This window comes from Pantherophis guttatus, chromosome 1 (genome assembly GCF_059756535.1).
Source record: "Pantherophis guttatus breed Tessera chromosome 1, ASM5975653v1, whole genome shotgun sequence".
Lineage (NCBI taxonomy): Eukaryota > Metazoa > Chordata > Lepidosauria > Squamata > Colubridae > Pantherophis > Pantherophis guttatus.
In genome coordinates this window covers 249764263-249775403 of record NC_142063.1, presented here as the reverse complement: position 1 = coordinate 249775403, position 11141 = coordinate 249764263, and the positions used below count along the sequence as shown (strand labels likewise).

Sequence of the window (11141 nt, the reverse complement as noted above, 5' to 3'; positions counted from 1 at the left end):
TCTTAGTAAAATAGCGAAGGTTTCCTCCATCTCTGCCATTCTTGTTATTTAGGTTATTACTTAATCATGTTCTACCATGTTCTTTAGCTCTTTTTTTAAAATGGAGATTCAGTGCTGATACAATGTTTGACTAAAGACCAGTCTTCCTTAAATATTTGAGGATCAGGAACAGAAAAACATTGAAAAAGTACTGTAAATAAAGTTGGTTTTTAGGCATGACGTGACTGCCTGCCAGACATTATATAAGAGTACGTAGTACTCAAAGTAAGGTAAGAAAAGAATTGCAACTAGTATGTTCTTAGTACTGTGATTCAAACTTTGTCTTCTACGTAGAACTTTTAGATGGCAAGAAGAGTAGCAAATTTACTCTTTGCAATGGAAAGCTTCGTGGGTGAAAATTGAGCTCATGACACTAATTAACTAAATAATTAGATAAAATAATTGAATGTGTTTTTCATCATGTTGCCAAGAATCAGGATTTTGAAAGAATTGAATTAATTCAACATTGACTATCAATACAGGAACTATTTTCAATTTCTCTATTATATCAACAGGTGAGGCAATGGAGCCATCAGGGAAGGAACCATATCTACATAAAGGATGTTATTTTCTACCAGTGGTGTCCTCACCTGAAAAAATAGATTCACTGGAAAGTTTTGAAATCCGAGATGATGATACATTTATAATCACATATCCTAAATCAGGTAAATTCAAAGATGTCTTCCAAGGAAGAGTTGGTTTTGTATCCAGTGCTTTTATTCAGTTTTTCAGTACTTTGGTTGCTGCAACTGTATCAAGATATAAACAGATTTTAACACTTGGCATAGAAGATGAAATGCAGGTAAAATAAAGCTGTAAATCTGTAAATAATGGAGCACCACAACTTCTGAAAGCAAGGTATTCCTTTGGTTGATTGCTCTCACTGTCAGGAACTTTCTCCTTAGTTCTAGGTTGCTTCTCTCCTTGATTAGTTTCCATCCATTGTTTCTTGTCTTGCCTTTGGGTGCTTTGGAAAATGGTTTGACCCCCTCATCTTTGTAGAAGTCCCTCAAATATTGGAGCAGTGCTATCATGTCACCCCTAGTCCTCCTTTTCATTAGGCTAGACATACCCAATTCCTGTAGCTGTTCTTTGTATGTTTTAGCCTACAGCCCTCTAATCATGTGTGCCGTTCTTCTCTACACTCTTTCCAGAGTCTCAATTCAACTCTCAATCTTTTTTATATTGCGGTGACCAGAACTGGATGCAGTATTCCAAGTGTGGTTGTATTAAGGCTTTGTAAAGTGGTACTACAACTTCACTTGATCTTGATTCTATCCCTCTGTTAATGCAGCCTAGGATCGCATTGGTATTTTGCTGTTGCCACACATTGTTGACTCATATTTAAATTATTTTCCTCTAGGACTCCAAGATCCCTCTCATAGTTACTGGGATTAAGCCATGTTTCACCTAGTCTGTACTTATGTGGTTGGTTTTTCTTGCCTAAGTGAAATATCTTACTTTTACCTCTGTTTAATTTCGTTTTGTTAGATAAGGTCCAGTATTTAAATCTGTCAAGATCTTTTTGGATCTTTATTTTTTTTTCAAGCTTTATATTTTATTTTACATATACATATCAATGCATGAACAATGTGGTACCTGGGTGTCATGCATTCTAATACAAATAGAACTGGTAAAATTGATCATAGTTTTACATTCAACCAATTTATATATTTCTAATAATAATAATACACATTTATATTAAATTATAGTCTATCATTATTTAATTATTCCATATTCCATATTGCTCTAACACCACTCACCATATTATTTAATCATACATATTACTACCGCCATTCAATTTCTAAGCTTCCCTCTTGTTATTGCTTTTATTTTATTATGTAAAAATGTATACACTAATATTCCCCCTTTCTCTTATTTCTATCTCTATTCTAACTTGTCACTCTTTTATTAAATGACGTTTTCTTCCTATCCTACCTAACTTCTAATCATGCCACCATTCTAAAAAAGAAGGGAGAGAAAGAAGAAAAGCAAATCAGAACAACAACAAAAAAGAGAAATTCTTTCCCTTCTATCCATCGTCTCTTGTCCGCTTCAATACTTTGGTTGCTATGCTTTTTTTGACTTGCCTCCCATATTCCTCTCTTGGATCTTGCACTGTTTGCATCTATTTCTTGGATATTCAGTCTAAGTATTTCTCCAATCTCTATTCTCTTCCACTGCCTAGCTTCTAAAATATCTGCCCAGGCCCCTATCTCCCTTTCTCCAATTCACTTTTCAACTCTCTTAAAATATTTCCCCCTTGATTTAATTCACCAAACACTGTTATTTTTATTATTATCTCTGCCTTGTCTTCCAGTTTTGTCACTGGTTCTCCCTTTTCTGGGCGTCTTCATCTTTACTCATCATCCCTTGTATACAGTGGTGGGTTTCAAAATTTTTTACTACTGGTTCTATGGGTTTGGTGGGCAATGGCACGGTTTGGTGGGTGTGGCTTGGTGGGTGTGGCAGGGGAAGGATACTGTAAAATCTCCATTCCCTCTCCAATCCAGGGAAAGGTTACTACAAAGTCCCCATTTTCTCCAGATCAGCTGGGACTCAAGAGGCAGAGAATAGATGAGGGTTGGGCCAGTCAGAATTTTTACTACCAGTTCTCCGAACTACTCAAAATTTCCGCTACTGGTAATCCAAAAATGGTCAGAACCTGCTGAAACCCACCTCTTCTTGTATAGTATTTTCCATTGTTTCCATAATCTCCTTAAATCCGTTCTCTATGATGTCCTTTGTGCTTTGGAAAATCATCTATATCATTTATGAAGATATTAAAGAGTACTTCCCTCCATGTGGTTGTAGTTCTGTTGAAGACTACATGTTGAGTACAGTTTGTCAGTCAGTTATAAACCCACCTAGTTGTAGGGCTATCTATCCCACATTTTATTAGCTTGCCAAGAAGTAGGTTGTGATTGAGTTTCTAAAATGCTTTATTAAAATCTAAGTACACTATGTTCACAGCATTTAACTCATTTACTAATTTGGTCACTTTGTTGAAGAATGAAATAAGATTTATTTGGCATGATCTGTTTTCAAGGAAGCCATGTTGGCTTCTGGTTATAACCCTGTTTGCTTCTAGGTTGTTCACAGATTTGTTTTTTGATTATCTTTTCCAAGATCTTCCCAAGTATTGATGTCAGGCTGATTGGTCTCAAATTTCCTGAATAAGTTTTTCTTTTTTCCCTGTTTGGAAGATAGGGGCCACACCAGCTCTTTTCCAGTCCTCAGGTATTTTGCTGGTGATCCAAGAACTTTGAAAGATATGTTTCAATGGTTCTGAAATTATGTCTGCCAGTTCCTTCAGTAGTGTTTTCCTTTTTTTGTATGAAGATAGATGTGAAATATGAATTAAGCAGTTCTGCTTTCTCTCTACTCCCCATTTCTTCTTTGCCATCTTCTCCGATAAGTAGACTGATTGCTTGATTTTTTCTTGTTTTTTTATGTGTTGAACATTCTCCAAATAATGATGGCCCTGGATGAATTAATTTAATTATTTCTCATTTACAGGCACAGTGTGGACTCAGAACATTGTGAGCTTGATTCTTTATGAAGGTCATCGAGATGGAACTGAAAATATTACCCTGATTGACAGGGCACCATGGCTAGAGTATAATGTTTACTATGTAGATTTACCTAGTCGCCCATCACCTCGTGTCATTTGTTCCCATCTGCCCCACTATTTGGCACCCAAAGGATTACAAAATAAAAGAGCAAAGGTAGGACATATTTTGGTAACTTGTGGGGTGGAATGGGGAGCTGTCTGTCTTCTTCTTCCTTTTTATTTACCTCTGCATCTGAATGTTCTATTGAGAAATAAATGCAAATGAAGAGATGTTACATTGTTCCATTATGTTTGGTGATTTGCAGGCTGAGTAAAAATAACTCAAATAAAATATGGAACCCAGAATCTCATGCTTGGCCGAAATGGAACCGAACTGAAGATCCATACAGAGATATTTAATCTTTCATGTTACTTTTTCCAAAATGACACTTCCAGATGGATTGGAACTTTTTGTGCGGCATAGTCAGTTTCTATCTTAACATATTTGGAGGATGCCAAGTTGAGGAATCCTATCTTTAGCCATAAAATCCTTTTTACAATTGCTACTCTCAGTCTCTCATGCCCTCCTGGATGGAGGACTGTAATAGCTTTGATTCTAATTTTATATCCCGCTCTTTTTTATCCTTTGTAAATTTGGATTGTATTTGTAGATATATCCACCATTCTAATTTTATTTCTTCTTCCTTTAACTTCTTCCTTGATTTTAATTCCCCTTTCCCGTTTAATAATTCTTTATATGTAATAGTCCCTCCTGTTTTGAGAAGATTAGGATGTTTGAGCATTTCTACTGTTCATATCCAACTGGGGATGTCTATATAGTTACTTCTATATAGACATATTCTATATTCTATTACTTCTTAATCCAAATACCTAAAAGTGCCCTCCTAATATAATGCCTTTGGAAGTACTGGTGAACCTTATACTTCACTTCCCAGATGATAGCATGCCACCCTATTTGAAGTTCATGTCCTTCTAGTGTCAACAGTCTTCTATTTTTGAGGTGTAGCCAATCACTTACCTAAACCAGGGCTGCAGCTTGCCGATATTTTTCCCAATTTGGAAGACCAAATCCTCCTCTTTCTTTTGCATCTTGTTATAATTTTAATTTAATCCTTAGCTTTTTGCCCTGCCATATAAATTTTGCTATGATTCTATTCAAATTTGTAAAGAAATCTTTTTTGAGCCGAATTGGTATACATTGAAATAAATATAAAATTTTGGGTAGCATGTTCATTTTAATCGTAGCAACCCTCCCCATAAAGGAGAGTTGCAATCTTCCCATTTTTCTAAATCAATTTTAATTTGCTCAATTAGTCTATCGTAATTTTTCTCTTTAAGCAGCACGCATCTTGATGTCAATTGAATCCCTAGATATCTAACTTTTTTAACTATCTGAATATCAATTTTTCCCTCTCTATCTCTTTTTTGCTCCTTCGTCATGTTTTTTACTAACATTTTTGTTTTGTCCTTATTTATCTTTAAGCCGGCTACCTCCCCATATTCCTCCAGTACTTCCATTAGCCGTACGCCCAATTGCAGATGCTCTTCAATAATAAAGACGAGATGTCTGCGAATGCTTGCAATTTAAAAATTTCATTTCTGATCTTCAAACCTTTAATTTAGATATCTTCTTGAATTACTCTATTCAATGCTTCTAATGATAAAATAAACAGTAGGGGTGATAGTGGACAGTCCTGTCTCGTACCTTTCTGGATTTGGAAGTCCTTTGTTGTTTCCCCATTAATTGCCACTTTTGCTTCTTGTTCTAAGTAAATTGCTCTGCACATCCTTATAAATTTTTCCCCAAATTCCATATACTTTATTTGATTTAAAATGAATTCCCATTTAACATTATCAAATGCTTTCTGTGCATCAGGAGTCTGTAATAGCTTTAATGCAGAGCTGTTTTTTACAACAGCCCTTAAAGTATTCAGAAACTTCAGTGGGTGCAAATGTAAGTTCTCCAAGAACTGTATACATTGCACTTCTGCTTTGGAAACTACATTGGCTATCTCTTTGATTCTTCTTGTGGTTCAAATTTCCTAGTTATGACCTTTAAAGCCCTTCAGGAATTGGGAACAGGTCATTTGAAGGACCTCTGTCCTCAGTTACCTCTACCCATTCCATCAAGTCCAGTAGGAAAGGCATGTTGGGAACCTGTCAGCTGGGGAGTTTTAGGGATGACCTAGGCAGACCCTTTTTTGCCCTTCCCCTATTCCCCCTAAAGTGAGGCTGGTTCCAACCTTCCTGGCCTTCTGGAAGATCCTCCAAATGGTTTTGCTTCGAGGTTCTATGATAAAGTGTAGCTTCTAAGGTGATTGTATGAGAGTTAATTGATGTACTCTCTGTATGCTTTGCTGCCATTCTGGGTTTCTTTGTTTTTTGTCTTCTTTTTAAAATTTTAATTTAAATTGAAGTTCTTAATGGTTTTTATTGGGGTGAAATTCAGCAAATTCTGACAGGTTCTGGAAAACTGGTAGCGGAAATTTTGAGTAGTTCAGAGAACCGGCAAAACCCACCTCTGGCTGGCCCCAGAGTGGGGTGGGAATGGAGATTTTGCAATAACCTTCCCCGAGGGGTGGGGAGGGAACGGGGATTTTGCAGTATCCTTCCCATGCCTTGCCCACCAAGCCATGCCCACCAAGCCACGCCCACCAAGCCACGCCCACAGAACCAGTGGTGAAAAAAATTGAATTTCACCACAGGGTTTTTATGTATTTTATTTAATTAATAAATAATTAAAATTATAGATAGATAGATAGTTAGATAGATAGATAGATAGATAGATAGATAGATAGATAGATAGATAGATAGATATGAGAGAGAGGGGAGATGGGGAGGGGGAGAGGGGGAGAGGGGGAGGGAGGGAGGGAGGGAGAGAGAAGATTGTAGATATATTTTTATCCATGGGAAGTTAATGTATTGTGAAATAAAGTACAAATGGAGTTCTGCCCTCCAGAAAGTCCGCTAAGGTCCACCAAGCCTCAAGGTTTTTCAACCAATCCCACTTTTTTCCTGCTGTATTCACTCTAACTGGAGTCTCTGAGGATCATTTTTGACTAGATACTTTCTTCTTCTACAGATTATTTATGTGTTTAGAAATCCAAAGGATGTCTTGATTTCTAGCTATCATTTTCACAAAATTCTAACCATGATGGAAACAACAGAAGACTTTGATGTTCACTTGGAGATGTTTTTGGCTGGCAAAGGTAAGAACTTAATCACAATCAAGTTAGTTTTTCTTTTGGACAAGAGATATGAATTCAATCCACTTCCTGCAAGCAGCAAACAATCCACCTCCCCTCCTTAAAATAAGATAAGAATAGTTATTTTCAATCCTCATTCAATAATTTCCATAAACTATATGCAAACCGTTTATAATGGGATGGATGAGTGGAGAAGAATGCAGGATTCCTTAAATAACTCATGATGCAAAAGTGGATTGGAATGGCAAGAGAAGGTAGCTTATTAAGGAAGAGAGAGAAGAAATATGAGGAGCCATTTAATATAGGGAATAATTGAGGGAAATAAATAATTGGATTTAAAATCAGGGGTTAGTATTATTATTGTTGCCATTGTTATTGTTATTATTATCATTGTTATATTAGTCAGGAGACTGCAATGCAGTCTCTGCAATGCAATGAAAAAGTAGAGTTATCCTTATTTTTTTAAAAAAAAATATAAGAAAACTAAAAAAATAAACACATGAAATCACATGGGGGACATTTAAGGGTTGGACACAGAAGAGAGCTAATGGGAGTAAGTCTGATATTTGTAAATGTATAAAAAATTAATAAAGGCTGCCCAAAAATCCAAATAAAGAAAAGCAAAAGAAACAAAACAATAGAGCAGCATCTTGATAAAACTTTCCCCTTAACAAGTGAGAGTATGTAATCACATTAGTTACGGCTCCCATTCCTTCTCTCTCCTCTCCGCATTCAGCGTTATTAAGGTGGCCCCTCAATTGAGCTTTAATCCGTAGGGCCATCAGGTCATAAGAATAAATGGAAGAAATTCAAGCATTCATAATGTATCCCTGAGATGGATTGTTAGCAGAAACATTGCAGTGCCCAGATAAACAATTAAACCAAGTGACTTTGAAGATTGCACTCATATTTATGCTAAATTCATTTCTCTCCTATCAGTGCCCAGTAGTTTATGGCTAGACCATGTAGAAGGCTGGTACACTCATAAGGGTGATTTCAATATTCTCTTCCTTTCTTATGAAGAAATGAAAAAGGTAAGATGTGTAAATGTGTAATGCAATATGAACAACCATCAAGCATAGGAAGCTTTAGAAAGGGAGGAATGTGTAGAATACCTTATTCCAACAAGGAGTAGTAGAGGTGACCACTGAACCACCCTTGGTTATTTTGGTGAACTCCTGGAGGACTGGTGAGGTCTCTAAAGAAGCATAAGAGCCCCCTCTTCAACAGGAAGGAGCAGGATCCATGAAACTAGAATGTGGTCATCTTGGTATCAAAAAGATTAATAAAAGGCATTTTTCTGAGCACTTGGTGACATGGGCAGGATATGAATTTAATCAATAAAATAAAGTAAAATAAAATAAATAATGTTCTCCTCTTTTGCTTCAAAGAAGGTTGACTCAACTCAAGTGCATTTTCAAGAGAGACCAAAGCATTTATTTAGCTTGGTTGGAGAACTGAACAGCTTCTGTTGCAGCCAAGCTTGCTAAGGATGTAAGAGTCTGAATCATCAAAATATTAATATCCAAAAAAGTTTTTCAACAACTTGTTTCTTGGAAACCCTTAGCAGCTAATGATGGATTTCTGTGTTTAATGAATACGTTTGATTTAAAAATAAATAAAAATACAAATGATTTATCAGCAACATTTTCCTTCTTTTCTCCCTTGTTATGGATGAACTAATATAAAGCTGTATCAAATTGCAGGATCTGAGAAGTTCTGTACTGAAAATATGCCACTTCCTAGGAAGAGAACTAACTGAAAAGGAGGTGGATGATGTGGTGGATAAAGCTACATTTGATAGCATGAAAGCGGATTCTAAAACTAACTATGCATCTGTGAATCCTACCTTAGCAGATTCTAGCAAAGGGGTCTTTCTTCGTAAAGGTAAATCCATAGAAATGTATATTCTAGGGGTATGCTTATGAATATGCCAGGATTGCCACCTTCAACTAAAAGTCACTTTGCGAGAACCGCTGCCGTCAAGGGCGAGGGGGTGGTGTGGCAAGGATGGGCCATCCGCGGCTTCCTTCTCTCCCCGCCCGAGCAGACTTCTGGCATAATCCCAGGCCTCTGGAGTGAGTGAGGGAGGGAAGCCCTAGCCTGCTGCTCCTGCAGCCGCCACCCCCTTGCCCCCAGCAAGAGTGGTTCTCGTGCTGCCGCTTCTCCCAAAGCCCCAGGAGCAACTGCCGGGGCAGAGAGGGCAAGGGAAGGCTGTGGTAGCAGGTAACAGACAGGCTGCTCCTGGAGAAGGAGAAGCTGCCAGTGGGGAGGCGAGCTGCCCCAGGAGGACTGGAGGAGAGCGCAGCTCCTCACTCATAGAGATCCACCAGCGGGGAACTGGTCGCGGAAAGCAGTAAGAAATGCACAAGCCAGGAAGCGGTCATGCTCCCTGGCAGGAGAGGGTTGCACGTTCACTCCAGCAAAGGTTTGTGCAACCGTCTCTGGCCAGGGAGCATAACCGCTTCCTGGCCAGCACACCTTTTACCACGCCCATTTCCCCACCGGTAGATCTCCATGAGTGAGAAGCTGTGTTCTTCTGCAGTCCTCCCCGCTGGAAGTTTCTCCTTCTCCTGGCTGCTCCAGAAGCAGCCTGTCTGTTTACATACACACAAACATACATGCATTCCTACATGGACACCCATTCATTTTGGTGATAGGATGACACAAATAGCCTCTAGTTTAATTGAACAGAAATACTGTTGACATTTTTTTAACCTCTGCTTTCCAGGCATTGTTGGGGACTGGAAGAACCACATGACTGTTGCCCAGAGTGAAAGATTTGACCGTGTCTTTAAGGAGAGGATGGAAAAGCTGCCCTTCAGGTTCTGCTGGGATATGCAGGAGGATCCTGAGCCTATTTCCAGCTCAGGGGAGGAAAATAATGTGTGAAACGTGCCTTCAAATGGTTTGAATCAGACCCCAAGAAGGGTCTTTATGTAACCTTGAAATGTTTAATTCTCAACTTTGCAGAGATCATAGAACAAAGCAACCTTAAATTCTAAGCTATTATTAAATATAATAGAAACTGCAGAAAACAGTTAACAGTACATCTCTCTGAAATTCTTACTATCTTTTGTATTTTGATTCCACAAAGGAGGCCAGATGCACTAAAGTTTTGACATTGTCCAGCTAGTTCCTATATACACTTTTTTAAATATACAATTTGCCAAGTCCCAGCATGAGATTTCCTCATATGGCTAAGGCCCTTTCTCTATTGCCTTTAGTTAGTAGTGGAACTATATTGGTATAAAATTTGCTGTCCTTATTGCTGATGCCTATCTGTATCTATTACTTCCCATTTGGCTTGATTCTGAGTATTTCGATCTTAATGTATTTGTTAATGTAATTAATTAATGTAATCTTAATGTAATTGGTTAGTCTCAACAGCAATATCAAATAAAAAATACAATAAAGGTAAAAGTGTGTGATTTAATTACAAAATAAGATGTGTAAAAGAAAATACAATAATGAAATACATAAGTGGTAAATAAAAAGAATCGATTCCGATAATTACATTACCTGTTGCCTGGTTCTGTTTGATATAACATGTTCTTAGCTGAACGTCCTGCTCTATAAACTTAGCCCTTCTCTTTACGCTGTGTATCTTAAAGCCCAGGAGGAAGTAGGGAAGCCTGACATTCGGGACTCCAGGTGCAGTTCTTTCAAACAGAGATCTTAATGTCAAAGCCTAAGAGCTGCACAGAATTAATAATCAAACAGAACACAAGCAATACCTTTGATGGCTGGGGCATCACCTATTCAGAGCTTCTCATGATATGGCAGTTGACATAATTACGCTTAATTATTGATTGGCTCTGTACGAAGTAGATACCTGGTTCTGTTTGCCCATGGGGGTTGACATTTTCTTGTCAATTCCCAATATGCTTCTTAAAAAGGGGGGCTGAAATTGTTCAGATGAGGTAGCTTTTGTAGGACCCCATAATTCCATACATAGGTCAGTCTAGCCCCGTGATGGCGAACCTTTGACACAGGTGCCACAGGTGGCATGCAGAGCCCTCTCTGCGGGCAAACGAGTCCTCGCCCCAGCTCTGCTCCACTCTGCATATGCGCGCACCTCCCACTGGCCAGCTAGTTTTCGGGTCTGTGCCACATATGCGTGTGGGCGGGATGCATGCGCATGTGGTGGGGGGTGCGGCTTACATACACAAACACATACACATACACAGGGCAGAGAGCAGGGAGGATGGAAGGCGCCAACCGTGGCCCATTTTTGGTCCCAGGAGGCTGCAGGAAGAGCTACTAGGCTCAAAATGGGGTACGGGAGGTTGCACAGGTGCATGGGAGGGTGGGGGAGTATG

General features: G+C 38.5%; 1 protein-coding gene across 1 annotated transcript; it reads left to right on the top strand.

The window, feature by feature from the left end:
- Positions 1-554: 554 nt before the first annotated feature.
- On the top strand, positions 555-10239 carry LOC132711059 (amine sulfotransferase-like). The gene is made up of 6 exons (XM_060689073.2): positions 555-704; positions 3559-3767; positions 6696-6822; positions 7759-7853; positions 8526-8706; positions 9551-10239. The coding sequence occupies exons 1-6, from the start codon at positions 563-565 to the stop codon at positions 9709-9711; spliced, it is 915 nt and encodes a 304-aa protein (XP_060545056.2). The 5' UTR covers positions 555-562; the 3' UTR covers positions 9712-10239.
- The last annotated feature ends 902 nt before the right edge of the window (positions 10240-11141 follow it).